Source organism: Lipomyces tetrasporus (genome assembly GCF_029532465.1).
Source record: "Lipomyces tetrasporus strain NRRL Y-64009 chromosome Unknown POJ06scaffold_6, whole genome shotgun sequence".
Classification (NCBI taxonomy): Eukaryota; Fungi; Ascomycota; class Lipomycetes; order Lipomycetales; family Lipomycetaceae; genus Lipomyces; species Lipomyces tetrasporus.
This window is the reverse complement of record NW_026611601.1, coordinates 1276213-1294516: the sequence shown is the minus strand read 5'-3', so window position 1 is coordinate 1294516 and position 18304 is coordinate 1276213. Positions and strand designations below refer to the sequence as shown.

At 46.7% G+C, this 18304-nt stretch overlaps 8 protein-coding genes across 8 annotated transcripts; 5 read left to right on the top strand and 3 right to left on the bottom strand.

The window, feature by feature from the left end:
- Positions 1 to 49: 49 nt before the first annotated feature.
- On the top strand, positions 50 to 1260 carry POJ06DRAFT_276340 (uncharacterized protein). The gene is made up of 2 exons (XM_056189682.1): positions 50 to 293; positions 345 to 1260. The coding sequence occupies exons 1-2, from the start codon at positions 243 to 245 to the stop codon at positions 1146 to 1148; spliced, it is 855 nt and encodes a 284-aa protein (XP_056043488.1). The 5' UTR covers positions 50 to 242; the 3' UTR covers positions 1149 to 1260.
- POJ06DRAFT_211350 (uncharacterized protein) lies at positions 1261 to 2950 on the bottom strand. The gene is made up of 2 exons (XM_056185444.1): positions 2073 to 2950; positions 1261 to 2015 (listed from the first exon to the last, which is right to left on the bottom strand). Exons 1-2 carry the CDS (start codon positions 2819 to 2821, stop codon positions 1367 to 1369), a joined length of 1398 nt encoding a protein of 465 aa, XP_056043487.1. The 5' UTR covers positions 2822 to 2950; the 3' UTR covers positions 1261 to 1366.
- A 3710-nt stretch (positions 2951 to 6660) lies between these two features.
- On the top strand, positions 6661 to 7660 carry POJ06DRAFT_122762 (Ctr copper transporter family-domain-containing protein). The gene is made up of 3 exons (XM_056184262.1): positions 6661 to 6840; positions 6995 to 7167; positions 7219 to 7660. Exons 2-3 carry the CDS (start codon positions 7002 to 7004, stop codon positions 7572 to 7574), a joined length of 522 nt encoding a protein of 173 aa, XP_056043486.1. The 5' UTR covers positions 6661 to 6840; positions 6995 to 7001; the 3' UTR covers positions 7575 to 7660.
- A 417-nt stretch (positions 7661 to 8077) lies between these two features.
- On the bottom strand, positions 8078 to 9328 carry POJ06DRAFT_122714 (U3-containing 90S pre-ribosomal complex subunit-domain containing protein). Its single transcript, XM_056184261.1, has 4 exons — positions 8958 to 9328; positions 8578 to 8903; positions 8438 to 8521; positions 8078 to 8389 (listed from the first exon to the last, which is right to left on the bottom strand). Exons 1-4 carry the CDS (start codon positions 9225 to 9227, stop codon positions 8182 to 8184), a joined length of 888 nt encoding a protein of 295 aa, XP_056043485.1. The 5' UTR covers positions 9228 to 9328; the 3' UTR covers positions 8078 to 8181.
- Positions 9329 to 9436: 108 nt separating this feature from the next.
- POJ06DRAFT_122685 (centromere kinetochore component CENP-T-domain-containing protein) lies at positions 9437 to 11212 on the top strand. Its single transcript, XM_056184259.1, has 4 exons — positions 9437 to 9624; positions 9685 to 9903; positions 9968 to 10778; positions 10835 to 11212. Coding segments are annotated over exons 1-4 (1227 nt in total). The 5' UTR covers positions 9437 to 9623; the 3' UTR covers positions 11031 to 11212.
- Position 11213: 1 nt separating this feature from the next.
- POJ06DRAFT_122668 (uncharacterized protein) lies at positions 11214 to 13253 on the top strand. Its single transcript, XM_056184257.1, has one exon. It carries the CDS (start codon positions 11273 to 11275, stop codon positions 13178 to 13180), a length of 1908 nt encoding a protein of 635 aa, XP_056043483.1. The 5' UTR covers positions 11214 to 11272; the 3' UTR covers positions 13181 to 13253.
- POJ06DRAFT_122704 (proteasome assembly chaperone 2) lies at positions 13253 to 14382 on the bottom strand. The gene has a single exon (XM_056184260.1). The coding sequence runs from the start codon at positions 14121 to 14123 to the stop codon at positions 13326 to 13328; it is 798 nt and encodes a 265-aa protein (XP_056043482.1). The 5' UTR covers positions 14124 to 14382; the 3' UTR covers positions 13253 to 13325.
- On the top strand, positions 14381 to 17452 carry POJ06DRAFT_122676 (uncharacterized protein). Its single transcript, XM_056184258.1, has 3 exons — positions 14381 to 14988; positions 15044 to 15776; positions 15833 to 17452. The coding sequence occupies exons 1-3, from the start codon at positions 14737 to 14739 to the stop codon at positions 17290 to 17292; spliced, it is 2445 nt and encodes an 814-aa protein (XP_056043481.1). The 5' UTR covers positions 14381 to 14736; the 3' UTR covers positions 17293 to 17452.
- The last annotated feature ends 852 nt before the right edge of the window (positions 17453 to 18304 follow it).

Sequence of the window (18304 nt, the reverse complement as noted above, 5' to 3'; positions counted from 1 at the left end):
GCTTGCTTGACGGAAATTGAGCACCAAAGCTCCCAATTGTGCGAAGTAGAAAACTTAGTCAGGATATGAACGAGTACAAGTGATAGCAACAGTCGCCGGATATAGGAAGAGCTGGGACAAGGGAAGTTGTTCTGGATGAAGATTATTTGGGAAGACGACATTACCGTTTTGGAGCGCTCTCTTCGGCGGCGATAAATAACAGAGCGACTAGGCTGACGACTGGGGCTATTACACCAGTCCTAATGGGTTTCCTAATACCAGGAGTGACTATCTCCCGTGCGAGGCGTAGACAGGTAGCCTTCTGTCGTGGATATCTTTTTGTTTAACACTAACAGTCCAATCAGAGATCTATTCATGAAGCATACTGGAACACTACCAGAGAAGCAAAACGCCGCAAGTCGAATCACCACAGTGATCACTACCGCGACGCACCAGCACTAGATAGGCTCCCGACTGAAGTTTTGCAGCTTATTTTCACATATTCACATAATTTTGACCTTCCATTAGTGTGTAGGCGTTTCAGCTCTATTCTTCGCCACAGTCGGTACCTTCAAATGACTGTGCTCTCGGAGCTCTTTCAGCATGCGCCTAGCTCAACAGGCTCTATATACGACAGACGGTTTTTAACTAAAGGGTTGATTGCTAAAGCTGTTAATGAAGGCTGTATAATTGATCCCATTGTCGAGCCCTTGTCGGAACGACTCACCTTACCGCCATACACAGACGAAAAGGTAGCTTTACTGGAATATCTTGTTGTGCGTGGAGGAGCTCCAATAAATCCCAGTAAAAGCGCGTTCTTACTAGCGGAGAACTTCTATGAATGCCCGATGGACCGCCAAGACAATAAAGGGATCGGTTTTCATGAACCGGAGAGGCAGGCGGCAGAAGTGTATTATTCTGCCTTTGGGCAACATCGGTGCACTATACGACAGCAGCTAATGACATTATTAATGAAGTATGTGAAAGGTTTGGAAATTGACGCAGATGTCACGGATATGCTACTCTGTGCTGGCCAGTATCAACTTGTTGAGTTTGGCATAGGCTGTCAAGTTATTAATCCGGTTGACCCCGAGCTATGGGAAAAAGCAACATGTAGAGGCGATACCAAGGCCATGGAATTTTTGTACAAGATGGACCGATATCTATGATGCCCGCATGTATTGGGAGTCACTTGAGTAGATGTGGATCGCGATTGCAATTTAGTGGCTCATTTGTACTTGCATCATAGTTTTGCATATGTGAACACGTGTATAATAGGATGTATGATATGGAATTAATGTAATATCAATTCTGAACAATCTTGAATGCCACAACACAATGACATATCCGTTAATACCCATTCCAACGCCACTCTCTCTGGCTTCCGTCATAGAGGTACACTCTCGAAGTCTTTGTCAACTTCTGTCGCTGTTGCGTTCTCATTGTCGGTCGCACTCGTCGCATCCTCAAACTTGTCGGTTGACGAGTTGTCGGCCACACCATTACTAGTTTCTGTTTGGCTATGTACTGTAATTTCTTCGACACCATCTTCGTTGACATGTGATCTTCCAATGTCGCCTGAATCCCCTTCTATCACTTCAGGTTCCGGAACATCCGCGTCAGCGCCACGAGCGGGGAACGCTGTCTGTTGTTCTGGCTTCACGAGTTCTTCTGGCTCGACAGGAACCACTTTCTCTTTGATTTCCTCATCCGCATCTGCTATAGGCACTGTTCTTTGCTCCACCGACGCCACACTGTCTGGCTTGGAGTGGTCAACTGGCCCTGGAAGCTCACGCGTCTCGTCCTCTTTTGCTGCCTTCAAATTTGAGGCTGGAGATGGCTCCTTCGGTGGTGATACGAGTGATGGAGGACTGGCTAGCGCTGCCCTATCTAGCCCTCGTGAAGCCGTAGAAGGTGATTGCGATGGAGACACCTGCGAGTTTGCAATTTGAGCAAGCCTTGAAGTGCTGTTTGGCTTGGGCGTTGGATTCTGACGGACTGGCGGCTGCAATTTTGGATCAGCATTGAGATAGTACCTATTTGTACGATGTAAGCGAACCTAATTTGTGAAGCAAGCAGTACAAAGAACATACGATCTAACTCCGACGATTCTTCCTTCACTTTCACAAGCTCGAAGCCACTCGGGCCGAACAACTGGAATATTCGTTTCCATTGCCCGTTCCCATTGCTGCTCGCGACCTTCAACGCACACAAAATGGGTTGTGTCAATACGCACCCGATCTTGGAGAGGCTTAGCACCAATGCGAGCAACGGTTTCTTCCAAAACGGCACGATCCTCATCGCTGACAATCCCAACGCAAACAGTAATCCCACTGAGATCTGTCATCTTATGGGTCTTGACAGTCACTTTGTCCGAAACATATGTACCAGCTGATGTAACGAGTTCCAGGTGAAACGTATAAGCCGTGTCAATCGACAAACCGGACAGTTTCGTCGAGGTATTCGTCATTGGGGAAGGAATACGACCCAAGCGGGTATTATTTCTAAAGAGCGATAGAGATCGAAGATCGGCTGTCGCCAGATCCAATGGATCCCATTCTAGCACAATGGATGTTTGAGTTGCATTGCGGACACGTAGTTGTGGTCGAATCGGACCGCGCTTGCCGTACAATTCGGAAATTTTGCTCTGCAAATCGTCAAATTCGTCCCTTTCTTTCTTCTCGGCATCTAAATCCTGGGAGCAATTGATCTTCACGATGGATCCCGCCTGGACTGCCGGCGGCAATAGGATTGATGGAAACTCGATCAAGTGATGGTCCGTTGTCAACAATACCGCAATGCTGGCATCAAGCTTGCCGACTGTTAAGGACACTTCGACCATTACTCAGTATGCTGTCAAATATTGATTCTCAAGGTTCTATTCTCTGGTTTGCCTGGCTGATGGTTAGGCCAATGGTGTAGACAATCTCGTCGCTGTACAATAACCCACCACTGTCGTGTTGCTTAGGTGTGGCTCGTTCGAGCCGCATATTTGACCCTCTCGCCAGCTTCCCGTCAAAATGAGCACGGCAATATCTATTCCCATCCAACTTCTGTCAGCTGGATATGCAAACTTGATACTTTTAGCCACAGTTAACATTTGCATGGATCATAACTCTATGGCGTCCGGAGTGCTTACTGGTCACCGCAGTACTCTCTGCCATAGACAATCGTAGTCAAACTCATTGTTAGGCTAGTTACCAAGTGGGAATTTATTAGGACAGAGCAAATAGAGCAAATCTGACTTCTCATCTGTGCACATCACCATGCCATGATTCACGCTCATTTACTGAACACTGATAGATTTAAAGGCTAAGCTTAGCAATGTGTTAGTCTTCATTTGCTTGTTTGCATGGTCGCATGGTGACACGAGTTGTGTTTGTGGCCATTCATTATGGGAAGCTCGGTCTCACGTTTCGTAGTGAGATCTGATAGTGGTCTGAACGAGGTCCGCGAGCTTGACTTACGCTCGTCTGTTGGCGAGCAATATTTACACCAACAGTTGAATTAAGATACGTCATATTAACGCTGGGCGGGAAAAGTTGTTGGGCGGTCTCGAACTAGGACGGCTGTGCTTCATTTTTGTCGTCAACCGAGATCCACTAGTTCGATTCCCTTGTCCACTTCTGATCACTCTGAATAGTATTCAATATTCTTTCGTCACACCCACAGCAACTAAGTACTTTGATGGCAGTTCTTACTATCTGCTCCTCTGGTGTGTAACAGCCATATTTTATAAAGTTACTTCAGCTGTTAGTACTAGCAGGAGTGTTCAGGTCTATGCGCTCTTTCAGTTCTCAGTTAGCTTACTGTACCCTAGTCTATCGCCTTGTGCCAGGGTCATCAATTTAATCGAAGTCGCAGGTGCTGACTCTATAATTCTAAGATAGCGAACCATAGACAGTACTCAATAGGTTGAGCTCTACAATATGAAGTATTGGTATGTGGAGTGTTAATATTGCTCATTCTGATTTGCCTTATTCCCAAAGAGCGATCGCACAAAATGGAACGGCATATTGTTATGCGCTCAGATTGCTCTTCTCCAACGATTTACGTTCTCACCAGCAGATGTAAGGTTGTCGGACGCCTAGACAGAGGATTAGGCGGTTATTGTTTCGGGTGTGATCTCAATCGTGGTGGGTATGGAATGTGAATGTAGTTATGATGAGACTAGTGTGACCAGTGTAAAGGTTGCCGAGACCTACATCTAGGATAGATATGGTAATGGAATCCATTCCATCATCGAGGAAGTAATCTTCATTCATACGACAGACCACATGTACGCTTCTTTTACAATCTCGACTCGATACGTATGTAGTTTGTGATTGCTGGCTCGATGCGTGCGTAGTCGCAATCAGTGGCTGTCTTCTGTCATATAATTCACGTTTTCCAATGCGCGCTTTGTGCCCTCCACAGAATAGTGTGATCGCTTAAAGTCTTGGCGGTTGCGGTACCACCGTAGTAGATAGCGTCTTGACGTAACGCTAGACACGACCTGAAAAAAGTTATCGGACAATATCAAGGGTTCAAACTATTGAAGTCCTCGGTGAGATCGCTGTAGGCGATATACAGGGATGAGCATCTAAGGCGAGCGCTTAGCCATATTCGAAACGACCAAGTTGATGCTCAATTTCGGCAGTGCTGTTGATAATGGCATCTAATCTCCGGTCGATAACGGGAGAAATTATTAGTCTACGTCATTGTTGCCTGATGGTCCACCATAACGACTAGCGTAGAGGAGGTTAATAACATATTTCAGTGATAGGGAGGCTGATACCAAAACTGAGATACGGTACCGACATCTGCGTCGCACTCTATTACATGTTTACCTTTTGTGACTTCTTACAACATCGACCTGCACCACGTCTTGATTGTAATTTATAAAATTCTAGTTCTATGTAGTGCAGGCAATCGGCTCGCGTTGTCGCGATTGTATTGTCAAGGCTATCGCACAGCAAGAGCCGGAGCGAGTGTGCGAGGGTCCTCCGTGATTTAGAGTTTCGATACAGGGGGGGATGTGATAACCTTGTTTTGCGATCGCGAGCCGATAGTCTTATCTAGCTGCTTCAAACTACTCTCAAACGCAATACTTCCGGCTCCTCTGCGTTCGTTATCAGTTAGAACACGTTGCGGCGTCATCTTTAAGTAGAACGAGCAAGTTACTGGAAAATACAGCTTTCTCACCTAATGTGGTTAAATGTGGCATGAGGCAATGTTTTCTATTGCATCGGAATTGATCGACCGGATATGTAGTTGTTATGTAATCGTCAAATAACTTTTAGCCTGAGACCACCCTGTATGAATGGAATTCCCTGATGTGTCTGTCATTGTCCGATTCCTTGGCGGCTTATAAAGTTTACATGCAAGATGTCACTGCGAGAACTGTAAGGATCGGGAGAGTGTGCTAGTATTTCATGGGCGTCATCATCATGCGAGAATATTGCCCTCATCCAACGTTGGCATCGAGTTCTACCCTCGGAGCGCAGGAAGTGAAAAACATGGATCGTACTCCCTGAGGCAAGGCACACAATCGATATCAAGGGTTTTCCTACACAAGAGGTTATTCAACATGTCCTCGGTCTGCAGGGATTCACATTCACGCCTGCGATCGACGAGCGCTTGGCCATCAAGTGAGAACCGGGAAACGGCTGGTGGCAGTCACTGATCGTTTGTAACTAATCGATTGATTGATAAATTAATTGGCCGGCGCCAGATAGCGGTACCGACATCATGATAAATAGTAGATGTGGCCCTTTCCTCAGTTCTCATCCGGTATATGAACTCAATTTGTGTCAGGTTGTAAAGAGACGAACCAGATAGAAATCGCAACGACAGCAGACCTCATGGTCCTAGGGAGAGTCAGCAGACGACGTGGGGCGTTCTCTGGGCTCAATGGAGTACCCCCCTCCCCCCCCCCCCCCCCCCCCCCCCCTTCTTCCCGTTACTAACCTTGGGGCTGATAGATAAGCCAATTATATGGAATATACTGTACCTTGCCGAAGCGGCCATCGTCGGCCGTCTGCCTGCTCGCTCATGTCCGGGCCTTCAAAATGGTCTCAAAACGACAAGAGCACCCAGGTGGTATCGGGGCTTTGTCTCACGGGAAGTTGTATTTTCGAGGTAGTAGTCGATCGATAATGATGTAGGGTTAAGTCCGCGACGTCAGCTGGTACTGAGTTGGTAAACCAGTGCCCCATCGTACTACTACCGCGGTGCCGCATACAAAATGACAGTACAGATACAGACTAATTCCCCCGCTTGTTCTGGTATGTGCGATGCATGTGCTGGACGCGCTCTTCTGGCAAGTAAACCTTGGCTATCCTGGCGAACTGGATGACACCGGCCCGGGTCAACAAATCGGCCCATTATTACTTGAACCTATCTATGTAAACACTGAAATCAACGCCAGTCCCACCCATTTAACCATCGGCCCCCGCACTTTCAGCGATTCCCTGCGAAGGAGAGGGAAGGGCTCTACGAAGTATACATATTAGCTTAAATCTAACTAGGTGCTCTCACTAAGAAAGGCCGCCCGACGACCAAATAACCCTGACCGTATTTCAAGACCGTCGTTTGCACGTCCGAGGCTACTTGCCTTCAAGAATTACGCTGCAACCAAACTGTGACAACCGCAATTTTCGACCTTCTAGCGAGAATTAGCTCTCCAGCGCTGTCAGTACTGAGCTGGTTGCCATCCATTGTTGCACAGATATAACATCTATCTGTGATAGAAGTTCGAATGACTTAATTGCCAGAATGCCAAATACATGGACAGGTTGGGCCGACTCCTGGTCTTCCACAACTGAATGGAATGCGACATCGGACGAAAACGGTCATGGGGCCAGTCTATGTAATATGAATGTGAGTTTCTGTTTAATTGGTGAGAGAATCACTATGATATTCCGATAATCCGGTTACGATCTCTTTGTGGGGCGTAGTGCATTTACGCAACATGCCCTAACCACAAACGCGTTTCTATATTCATTGGTTATATTTTCTCCTAACTGAGGGATGGCCAATAGATGTTTTTCTCATGGGATGCGAACAACATATGCATTGTCTTTCAATGGTGGCGGATATACAACAAGGTCACTCTTGCCTTCTCCTTCCTCGGCATCGTCGGCCTCGGTATCGGCTACGAATTCCTGCGTGAGATGACTCGTCGGTACGAAGCCTACATCGCGACCTGTATGTCCTGAATGCTACAGTATTATGACTATGCTAATTTTCTCCTTGAAGCCGGTCGACGAGATGAGTTGTTGCCTCTGATTGTGAGGAAATATATTCCGGACAGATGCGTCCGCGACCGCCTTGTCCTATCGTTGCTTTATGCTCTCCAGGTGCTATATTCATTTTTCCTTATGCTGGTGTTCATGTCGTACAATGGCCTGATGATGCTCGCCGTTGTTGTTGGAGCCTTTATTGGGTTCTTTTTCTTCGGCAGTCGCACTCGAGTTCCTGCAGCATACGTCGACGACAAGGACCTCATCATAGACATCAATAATGGTATCATGAACGAGAAAACTAATAGCATGACAAAAATCATGAGTCATTCTATTGGCACGTCAGCTGTCCGTGGTGGGACTTGCCATTGATTTCGGGCGTTAAAATAATCCATTTTAAGGGATAGTCTTTGGATTGTTAGCGTGATCGCCGTATCAACATTTGTCCAACAGGTTAATGGAAGTGGTCACTTATCCAATGTTGCGTTATTTTGACAGGCCGTGATTTGCCGTCATATTTCTTGCCAACTCTGGGTTGTGCTTCATGTATTTCGTACTCTGCTGGTTTCGGTTTCAGGTTTGGGTTGGGTTGCATGGGGTGGTTGCATGTGTAGTATTCAAAATTGTTCTGCATTTATGTTGTGGCTTACCTATGGCTTGTGTTCTATATAGGATTGACTGGTTTACGTGGCAGTATTCGATATCTCTTTATGTCCTTGCTCCATGTCGTGATGTGAGTATGATACTAAAATTAATCTCGAATTATCGATAACGTATCATTAGTTACTGAAGTGAGTCTTTTCTGTGTTCAGTAGGCTTAGTGCCACTGTGTAAATAAATTACTCCCCTATACCATATCGCTCAGAATAACCAACTTGTAGAGATTTCGGTCTTTGTGATATTGTACATAAGCGATAGAGAGTATAATACATCACGCGAAACGCCAAACTTTTGTTAACCTTTGAATATGCAAGTGATCTCAAAACAATGCGACTTTAGCTTTCGCAGAGCCCGTAACCAGTCGCTTCATGACCGCCAAAATCTCTGGCACGTCATCCAGTACGCTTCTCGCTTTAGGATCCAAGAATGAGCTGTCGACAATCACCGTCTCGAGGTTGGTCATTTTCAAGACTTCTCTGTCTAAAATAGCCTTTAATCGTTCAGGTGTAGTCAGCACAACGGCAGGGCTAATTGAAGTTAGTGAGGCAATAAGAAATGCCGCGTCCGTGACTTACTTGAAGCTCTGGAGGCTTTGGCAGTCCTTGCTTATACTGTTCTTCGCAATGACCTTCATAGATTTTACCGAATTGGGAATCGCCCTGAATTGTTCAGGTGTCAGCTGTTACAATATTCGCAGTTATGTAACTGGACGTACCTTCGCACATCACAAGCCCGAATTGCAGATATACAAATAACAATTACAAAAGGCGCCCCCTTCTCTTCTGGTGGAATTGCGATGTCGCGCGATATCGTGCATGTATCCAAGAAATTTTCAAAGTTCGCCAACGAGCGCTTTTTATCCCAAGACGACATATCGCAAACGCTAGCTTGCGGAAGCAAATACTGATCGTCAAGCTCGACGGGAGACAGCTTCGGATGCCAAAGTCGAGCTTTCTTCGCGACGTAGTCGGCAATCACGGCAGGCTCCATTGCTGCGATCATCTGCTTTACCGTGGTTTCCGTCTCCATACGTCGCTTCTTCTAAACAGTCTATTTAATACTGGCAAGGAAATGTGAGTACTAAGCTACTGATACCTTTACAGCCCTTTTCTCTTTCATCCGTTTTCGCTTCTCAGCTTTCGCAGATTTCTTTTCGTCAGTGGTATCGTTCTTCTCTGTCCTATCCTGATTCTTCACAGTTACACTTGCGCTGGTACTACCGTCTTCGTCAGAATCATTGTCGACCGGACCTGCAACCTCAATAGCGCCATCATCGCTTTCGATTCCATCCTCGACGTAGCTGTAGTCCAAGCCGTCGTCAAGATCGTCTGCACCGAGGTTCTGATGAGCTCCTTTTCTCTTCATGCTGTAGATATGTGATCAAGTACCTAATACCCAAAAACACAATGAATCAGCAGCCTTTTACGCACAAGTGGGAAGTACTAAGCCGCTTTGGTGGTTTGCTTCGATCAATGTTAAAAATTATGAAGTCCAAACGGAATGGGGTTAGGGGAGAAATAACGTTTAATCTAATCGTGCCACGAATGTTTTGGTTACTCGGCAGCGCGATTCACAGCGGACATAACGCGTATGCTCTGTTGCGAAGAGGAACTGGATTGTGGGTGCAATAGCTCAACGGTCTAAGTGTCATCTATCTGATGAAATAAAATCGGCACGAATAGGATTAGATCAATCGAGATATAATAGTGTAGAGCTGTTCCTTTCCTACGGTCAATACGTGTCGCGGCTCGCGGAGTCAGAAGTATGCATCGGTTAGATTCCACTTAGGTTGGGCTATAGCTGACATAGACTTTGGATGCAGTGGATAGAGACCGATTTCTCGCTGTGTCGACACCTCGTCGGGTTCAACAGCAAACGTCGTTGCAACGGTCCGCTCACCGGACGTCTGGATCGAGAACTCCGTTTACAAGGAACAGGCCTGTGAGACATAATATTCTTACACCAGGTCGTGAACGACGACGGAGCGGTATATTACCGGCTCGTAAAACTCCACGCGATGACCTGCGGTTACTGAGTAGATGTATGTCCTAGATGAGCCTTTTGAAGTAAGCTGAAGAGTGGTGTATTGACGATTGTGAGCACAGTACTAAAACGCCCATCGCCGAGGTTGCCTGACCAACCACAGCCTAAGCGACTGTCGCAGTCGTCTGTAACGTCGCGGTCGTCGATATCGACGCAGTTTCACGACTACGGCAATGAAGAGGACGAGCTGCCACAATTAGTGGCAGTAACTCATAATGACGCAGAAAGAGAAGATGAAGAAGAAGACGAACGCCAGTTGCGGCATCCGCCTCTTGTCTCTGTAGGTGGGGATGAGGATGACGAGCAAGACGTGACTGCGTACTCGGTGGAATACCCGCGCAGGATGACAGCAGAGCCACGATCAAGTCTAGATCGAAGCAGATTGCCTGTAAGCGATGTGGATGACAATGCCACTGCGGATGAAAGTACCCAGTTCGTCATCCGTCCTTTGCAAGATGAGGAGATTCCATTGGACTATAACGAGCTGAGGGACTACAGCGGCTACGACGACGATAGAAACAATCCAATAGACGATTACAACGAGTACGAAGATACAATCAATAGAGAGCGCCTGCAGGAAGAGTTCTCTCAGCGCGCTGAAAACCGGAAGACCATGGATACTGCTATATCGGCCAAGTCAACATCTTCTAAGCAAGCACGAACAAAAAAGCTTGAACAAGCGCTTCCAAAGAAGCTGATCAAAGATCTGATTAAGAATCTCTCATCGCTTCCCGTCTCTACAGAGGCATTACAAACTGTGACGGACGCGTCTGATATGTTCTTCAAACAGGCGGGCTCAGACCTTGCGAAATATGCGCAGCATGCGAATAGGAAAACAATTGATGAATCTGACGTGTTAATGTTAATGAAAAGGTATCATTGACGAGGAATTGACGCTATTGAGAATATGTGCTAACTTGGAATATTAGACAACGACAACTAACTCCTAAGGTGACCGTATTTGGACTTGGTCATAAGTACCTACCAACCGAATTGTTAGCTGAACTTAGATTGCCGAATGCGAACAATGCGAAGTCCGTAAAAGAACACGAAAAAATTAAAAGCGAGGATATGAAGAGACGACAGAGGAAGGCCAATAAGAAAGAAAGTAGGATAGCGCAATAGCGCAGTGTACAACTAATATTATGTATAATAGTGTGGATCTATCATTTATGAGTGTATGGTCACGGGGTTTTTGGACATTATGACTACATATAACCGTTGGTACTATTGCTGAGGGGAGTGGTGTCGGGGTGTCTGGAAGTTAGGGTAAGGGTATAAACTCATCCTTTGAACTTTCTCACCCCGGATTTTTTCTGGGATCGAGACTCAAGGGTATCATTGTCGCCACTCACATATGCCAGACAATGAGGCTGCGGCAGGCCTTGAGTCTACTGGGTCGCCAGTCAGTCCTGGGGTCGCGGTCAAGTATCTGGAGCACGGTCTGCGTCCAAGGCGCGCTGGTCCGACGAGTAAACGCGGCCCGCTTCAATACCGTCTCTGAGCGACCAGAAAGACCGCGGTCATCTCAACCTAAGACTTGTCCGTCATGTGGTGCTCCATTCACTCTAGAGCTGGAGAATCAAGGTGATGCGGGATCCTTACCGGAGAGATTGGGTGTGTTCCTCGAGGGCACAGATGAGAAGATCGCAGCTGCGGTTGCCCAAAAACGGCTGAAAGTTGTTAGGAAAACGAATCACAAATATAATGACATTGTCAGCACATTAAGTACCGAGGATCAGAAACTGCTTGGCCTTAATGTTGAAGATGTACCAAAGCGTACCTCCGCAGACCGACAAGCATCTCAACGCAACATAGAAGATATCAGCGGTTTTGAGAAGCAAATGATCAGAACTGGTGGTGGCATATTGGACCCACCAAAGGGAGTGGATCACAGGGGAGTTGAATTCGACGAGGATAGGGATACGAGTGACCTTATTTGTCAACGATGCCACAGTTTGTATCATCACAACAACCCCTCGCTGCTTCCGGCATTCGCCCGAAAACGAGTTTTCGAGATGTTGCCGGCTGACGAAGAGGTCAATATAGTTCATGTCATTGATGCGTATGATTTACCAATGTCAGTGCTTCCATTGCAAAGATTACTGGACATGTACAAACGCACTGCCAAGCGGATTATATATGTTGTTACTCGGGTTGATCTACTTGTGAACAAAGAGGGGTTAATATCGCAGCGTCTTCGGCCGTACTTCCTTGATATGCTTCACCAAATTATGCAGCTCCATAGATTTAGTCTGACGAATGCGCCAAAGCTATCAGACAATCCCGAAGTGTCGTTGTGGAACATGGGTCTCGGCATCGATGAGCCAAACACAGTTGTTGCCCAGTCTCTTGTCGAGGAGACCTCAAGGTTGTTGGGTCAGAGCATGGAACCGAAAGATCGAATTCCGCGGGCGGACCTGCACTTGGTTTCGTCGCGAGTGGGCTGGTCAATTCGAAATCTGTTTGAAAATCTACCCGAAGAATCATACTTCGTTGGTTACAGTAACGTCGGAAAGAGCCGTTTAGTCCAAGCTCTACTTGATCTCGACGGTCAGATCATTCACGATTCCAGACCCTCCAACTTCCGCCATCTGAAAGCCTCCCAGACGTCAGCGCCTGGTGCTAGCTATCTGCCTGGTATGACAAGGTCCATAATGTCTTATGACGTGCGAGCATTTGGAGCTTTGAAGAAAATACATGACCTTCCCGGTATTGAAGATTGCAACGGAAATATGTGGAGCATTGTTAAGCCTGAGGCAATAAAGCCGCTTGTAAAGGGCCGGTTTTACGAGCCTAAGAAGCGCGAATTCATGGTTGTGCAACGTGGACAATGCTTGAATGTCGCGGGATTGATTTTGATTGAGGCCTCCGAGATACAAATCATTGCTTGGACTAGCATTGGTCAGCCAGGTCTGGTTAACATGTATGTTAACCGGGATCTCGAGCGAAGTATGGAGGTGTTGAAGTCCACCGATCCGAGCGTAAAATTGAGCGTGAAGCCAGATGTGAAGCATGAATACGAGCTTGCGGGAGAATTCAGGATTGACGGTCTCGGTGCGGATATTGTTGTTCGCGGTCTTGGATTTGTTGAATTGCGGGTATCGGGCAGAATACCGGAAGGAGGAGCTCTCGTTCGAGTACATTCGCCCAAAGGAGTTAACCTGACTGCCAGACGGCCAATTTATGAGGCGATTAAAGATAAAAAGAATTTCCGCCGCGCGGAGACGCCAAGATATATAAGCAGGAAGAAGCCGAGAATACGAAGTGATTGATCGGCTGGCAGGGTTGTCAAGTTCAGCGGTTATTTATTGTACATACATAAGTGGTCACTAACTCTTTTGTACATATTGCATGTAAATACTTGACTATTGAATATAGATAAGATGCCTTTAGATACGGCTTCGGTACTTACTGTTACTAACCGTATAAACCATATTCGAGACCGACCTTCTGCTTCTTACCGTATACACCATCCCACGATGGCGGTGGAGTCCACGCCGGCGGGGACGCAATTTCAAGAGCAGATAGCGCTAGTTCTGCCATATAATATGCATCTGCGAAGTTGTCGCCTTCATAGACGTACAATATGACTGATGACGTTGGAAGATTATGACTCACTGCCACGTTCAGAAATTGCAGAGTGATGCCAGAACCAGGTAACCGCGATGGTAGGGCATACTCCTCGTACTCTGGCTGCGGGGTAGATTCATCGACAGATAATTTAGCAATTTTGCGTGAAAGATCAAGAATCGTTGGCGTTGATATGCCTTGAAGTGACCTATCGAATAGGGAAATACTGGTTACTTTTTGACCTCCTGGATCTGACCGCCGCGAAGCATCTGTGGAGGATAACAAAAAGATTCGAGAAAACCTGTTCCGCTGTATAAATGGCAACAGGACTTTAGAGATGAATAGGCCCCTTGAGGCAGGTAAGGTCGGCGAGCGCTGGATCAAACAAGTAACGCTGCTGCTATGATACACTTCCAGCGACGACGCAATTCCGTTCTTTGGCAGCTGTGTTGCTGTATCGTTCTCTAATGGGGCGGGATCCTCTCGTGGGCCAGCAAAAGGGTAGAGTAGTCCTCCATGATCCAGAAGCGAGTAAAACGGAATCCGGAACGAATGGACAAGCAGATCAACCGCCAGCTGCGGCACGTTTGCCGAAGACACAGCGGGAAGGATTAATATTGTACCCTTATTGGGAAGTTCCATCATAGGTCCAGAGCGCCTGAGTTTTGAACTAGACAATCCTGACTAAATTTAAATTCTGAGGGCTCGACTTCGTTATGCGCAGGTACCAATAGTCTGTGATCTCGGATATCGACAGTGCAATGCGGTACTTAAGGTAAGTAAACACGAAATAAAAAAATAGATTGCAGACTATGTGGTTTCAAGTCAGCAAGTCAGATCTTGTTTGACGTGCTGCTGACGGGTTTAGTTCAGTATGACGTGATGCTTGAGCATCCCTGGCGCAGGTCGGGTTTGAGCGAATTACTCCCATGTCGGCTTTGGTTCATAACCAAAAGCAGCCCATGGTGCTCGTTCTACACACTTGCCAGCCAGCTTCGCCTCAATTAGCATGACGTGAGAAGAACGACAATTCGGCATCTACCCCGCGAACTACTGTTATTAATAAGTCTGTGATTGAATTACACGTTGTGTGCTGAATCGCCGACCCTCAACTGGGCGATTCCGTCGCGACGAGGTCAACTGCGTACATTTCTTTTCGCGGAGTGCCAATACTGATAAGCGAGTCACTTGCACGGGTAAACTCGAAATCCGGAATTACGATATTTTTAGAAATATCCAGGCCTATTCATCTAACAAAATGCCGGTTCCTTCCCCGTCGGTTTCTTCCGCTTCTTCGTCGAGACAGAGACATAACCGGTCTCAGTCATTTCCAGCCGCGATCTCACAAGTGATTTCGCGGCAGCTGCATAACAGTCCTTCATCCAAGAAGTCCTCTAAGCATGCGGATCATCCTAGTGGGGATGGTGGAAAGGGCTCGTCGGCAACCGCAATTGACGGAGAGAGCCCCACCGAGCAGAAACCGGCGCCTAAGGAATCGCCGATCGCATTGGTATGGACAAGCCACGGGGATGAATATAGGGCGCAATGGCTAATTAATGATCTAGACTACGGGATTATGCATGTGCTGTCTTTCATCCTTGCGATACCCGGTCTCCATTCCATGCTTCCGGTGCACTGTTTGTCAGACCACAAATGACGTTACGCCTCTTCCCTCGAAACCGAGCCTTACAATCACACCAGCATTCTTAGATGACCTGGCTAATTCAGAATCCATGACAGAAGACGCGTACAAGAACGTCGAAGACTCCATCATTGCTCTGTTTCAATCCTGTGACAATCTCAGCAACTCGTTCAGCAACGGCAAAAAACTGACGTACTCGGAGACAAGCTTAGATTTTGGTCAAGTCAGCAAATTTTACAAGTTCGTTTCATCCTCTTCCCGACTTATGAGACTCATGCTTAAGTCGTCTGAGATCCTGTTGAAACGGCCAGGCCGTATACTCACGGCTCCCAGCGACCTAAAGTTTCTCCTCATAATTCTAGAAAATCCCGTACTCTACTCGGCTCGAACCTCTCCTAGTTATGGTCATCATTCACCAATCCTGAAACGCTTGCTCGGCCTAATTAGCAGCCTCAACATCACCTGCCATCATTATCTTGTTAACTGGTTTGCTCGATTGCCGACAGAGAGTTTTCGGGCTAAGGTAGAATTAATAAATTCGTTCACGACGCATCGGCTTGCGAAGTACTGCTCTTCGAGAAGTGGTGGAGCCAAAATCGAGACGTATGGATCTGATTGGAGAATTCGTGCGGCAGCCCGCACCTTATCACTATTTTGTAAGGCTCCCGCGTGCATTTATTAACGTGGCATAGCGATTAATGATTAATATTAGTTGCGGCGAATATACAAGTGTCGAAGATCCCGACATCCAGCTTTTACAACACTCTTGTGGATTATATCGACATTACCCATGATTTCGATATATGGGAGAAACAGGGTATTCCGAGCGTTGTTGGTCCAGTCTCCCGAACCTCGAATTTCTCAGCGCCGACACAGACGGCCTCCAGCAACTTAACATCCGGCTCGTCCTTTCCGCACTCGCCGATCTTGCCAATTAGCTCTCTTTCGCAAGCTTTGCACAATTCTGCAAAGACGGCGTCGGCTCCATTAGGCTCTACGACATCTTCGTCTACGTATGATAATTCGTCTAATTCAGCGGTAATCCCGAGTAATTTCACTACTTTCACCTTCTGCCAATATCCTTTCTACTTGTCTATGGGATCCAAGATCACGATCCTTGAGTATGACGCTAGACGACAGATGGAAATCAAAGCCCGGGAGGCATTCTTCTCAACATTAAATTACAAGAGGATTGTTCAGCCACATCTCGTTCTCAAGGTCCGTAGGAACTGCATTATCGAGGACTCCTTGCGGCAAATTTCCAGCAACGAGATGGAGTTGAAAAAAGGGCTTAAAATTGAGTTCATTGGGGAGGATGGTGTCGACGCAGGTGGTTTACGGAAGGAATGGTTTTTGCTCCTTGTCCGAGATATGTTTGATCCTTTGAACGGCATGTTTGTTTACGACGAAATGTCCAACTGTTGCTGGTTCAATCACGCTACGTTCGAAACTTCAGATCAGTATTTCTTGGTCGGCGTTGTATTGGGCTTGGCGATCTATAATTCTACCATTTTAGATATTCAGTTACCGCCTGCTCTTTTCAAGAAATTGCTAGGATGTCAGTGCACAATGGAGGATCTCGTGATGCTAAAACCGACACTTGCGAGGGGTCTGCAGCAGCTACTCGACTATGAAGGCAATGTGGAGGAGACTTTCTGCCGGGATTTTGTAGCTGAACACGAAGTCTACGGTTCGGTGGTGCAAGTCCCGCTTATTCCCGGTGGTGAAAACAAACCTGTCACGAATGCGAATCGGCAGGACTTTGTCAACAAGTATATACAGTTTATTTTTGATGTATCGGTAGCGCGTCAATTCCAGCCGTTTAAACGTGGATTTTATCACGTTATAGGTGGCAACGCGTTGACTTTATTCAGGCCAGAGGAAATTGAACTACTAGTTCGTGGATCAGATGAAGGACTAGATGTTGCGGCGCTGCGTGCCGTTGCCGTTTATGATGGCTGGGGCCCAGGCAATAATACTAAAACGTCGATCCAAGAAATCGAAGGGTCGGAGCCGGTAATTAGCTGGTTTTGGGAGTTCTTTGCAAATATGGACACGCGCGACCAGCGACGGTTGCTGACATTCGTGACTGGATCTGATCGAATTCCGGCTACGGGTATTGCCAACTTGATTTTCAAGATCTCCAAGTTGGGCGAAGATTCGGAGAGGTAATATAATGTGTTGGATTTTCAAGCTTCGACGACCAGAAAGGCTAACTGACTACACAGATTCCCAATATCGCATACGTGCTTCAACCAGCTATGTCTCTACCGTTATTCCTCTCGTGACAAACTGGAAGCGAAGCTGCATAGGGCCATCGTTGAGAGTGAAGGTTTCGGACTTCGCTAATAGACTATTTGAAGATAGGGATCGCATAATTAGATGCATAGGTACTTAAGAATTTCATGGATCAACTCTGAATGCATAGAGTTTGTATTTATTTTTCAGTTGTTTATTTCGTTTTTGGCAATGGTCAGGTCTGGTGCATTAGATGTGTATGGTTCCTGGATTTTTGACGATATTTATTGGGAGCTGGACTGGTAGGTGGATTGAATTTAGTGTCAGTAAATACATAGGAATGGAGCTTTGGCTGGTTATGAATCGAATGCTGGTGTTATATTATGAATTCTTCCTGAGGTTGAACTGCACAATAGATCTATGGTTTACCCGGTCTGTTTCAGCCCACCGACCATAGGTCTTCCATATTAAGAAATGGACTCGTCTCGAAACACTTCCGGTTCCAAGGAGTAACGTGGTCGCATCTCTCAGTTAAAGTTATTTGCAGCTAGTTTTAAGTGTACTGTAGTTAAGATTCAAGAAGCGCAAAGCACGCACGATCCAAGAAAGGGATGAGTCGCGTGGATTGATTTGTGATCCAACCGAGAAACATGCTCAGCTTGTGGCCTTCAGCAGCCCTTACCCCGGATATTGATTATTGCGGTCGGCAGTGGTCGGGCCCACGACTTCGATCGAGTAATTAATCGTCATCCTTCGATTGCAGCTGCGGCATTTAGTTTCATATTCACCCTCGCTTACCTGGCTCATCATAGAGGCTCTTGAGTGGTTTACCCGTTGCGCTCTCGGATCGCGGGATTTGTGATTGCACCGGATCAACTAACGTGCACTTGCAGTGATCGCTTGGACATCTAGTGAGTGACTTGAATCTCGACCACTTGGACCCTTT

What these genes read in the sequence shown, in the direction of transcription:
- POJ06DRAFT_276340 (XM_056189682.1), top strand. Translation starts at nt 243, where the DNA reads ATGGGTTTCCTAATACCAGGAGTGACTATCTCCCGTGCGAGGCGTAGA. An exon ending in CCCGTGCGAGGCGTAGACAG is followed by an intron (nt 294 to 344) that starts GTAGCCTTCTGT and finishes CAGTCCAATCAG; the next exon opens with AGATCTATTCATGAAGCATA.
- POJ06DRAFT_211350 (XM_056185444.1), bottom strand. Translation starts at nt 2,821, where the DNA reads ATGGTCGAAGTGTCCTTAACAGTCGGCAAGCTTGATGCCAGCATTGCG. An exon ending in AGAATCGTCGGAGTTAGATC is followed by an intron (nt 2,016 to 2,072) that starts GTATGTTCTTTG and finishes TCGTACAAATAG; the next exon opens with GTACTATCTCAATGCTGATC.
- POJ06DRAFT_122762 (XM_056184262.1), top strand. Translation starts at nt 7,002, where the DNA reads ATGTTTTTCTCATGGGATGCGAACAACATATGCATTGTCTTTCAATGG. An exon ending in CGAAGCCTACATCGCGACCT is followed by an intron (nt 7,168 to 7,218) that starts GTATGTCCTGAA and finishes TTCTCCTTGAAG; the next exon opens with CCGGTCGACGAGATGAGTTG.
- POJ06DRAFT_122714 (XM_056184261.1), bottom strand. Translation starts at nt 9,227, where the DNA reads ATGAAGAGAAAAGGAGCTCATCAGAACCTCGGTGCAGACGATCTTGAC. An exon ending in AAGAGAAAAGGGCTGTAAAG is followed by an intron (nt 8,904 to 8,957) that starts GTATCAGTAGCT and finishes TAGACTGTTTAG; the next exon opens with AAGAAGCGACGTATGGAGAC. An exon ending in CAAAGCCTCCAGAGCTTCAA is followed by an intron (nt 8,390 to 8,437) that starts GTAAGTCACGGA and finishes AACTTCAATTAG; the next exon opens with CCCTGCCGTTGTGCTGACTA.
- POJ06DRAFT_122685 (XM_056184259.1), top strand. An exon ending in CCTGCGGTTACTGAGTAGAT is followed by an intron (nt 9,904 to 9,967) that starts GTATGTCCTAGA and finishes TTGTGAGCACAG; the next exon opens with TACTAAAACGCCCATCGCCG. An exon ending in GTGTTAATGTTAATGAAAAG is followed by an intron (nt 10,779 to 10,834) that starts GTATCATTGACG and finishes TTGGAATATTAG; the next exon opens with ACAACGACAACTAACTCCTA.
- POJ06DRAFT_122668 (XM_056184257.1), top strand. Translation starts at nt 11,273, where the DNA reads ATGAGGCTGCGGCAGGCCTTGAGTCTACTGGGTCGCCAGTCAGTCCTG.
- POJ06DRAFT_122704 (XM_056184260.1), bottom strand. Translation starts at nt 14,123, where the DNA reads ATGATGGAACTTCCCAATAAGGGTACAATATTAATCCTTCCCGCTGTG.
- POJ06DRAFT_122676 (XM_056184258.1), top strand. Translation starts at nt 14,737, where the DNA reads ATGCCGGTTCCTTCCCCGTCGGTTTCTTCCGCTTCTTCGTCGAGACAG. An exon ending in AGGAATCGCCGATCGCATTG is followed by an intron (nt 14,989 to 15,043) that starts GTATGGACAAGC and finishes TTAATGATCTAG; the next exon opens with ACTACGGGATTATGCATGTG. An exon ending in CCGCACCTTATCACTATTTT is followed by an intron (nt 15,777 to 15,832) that starts GTAAGGCTCCCG and finishes GATTAATATTAG; the next exon opens with TTGCGGCGAATATACAAGTG.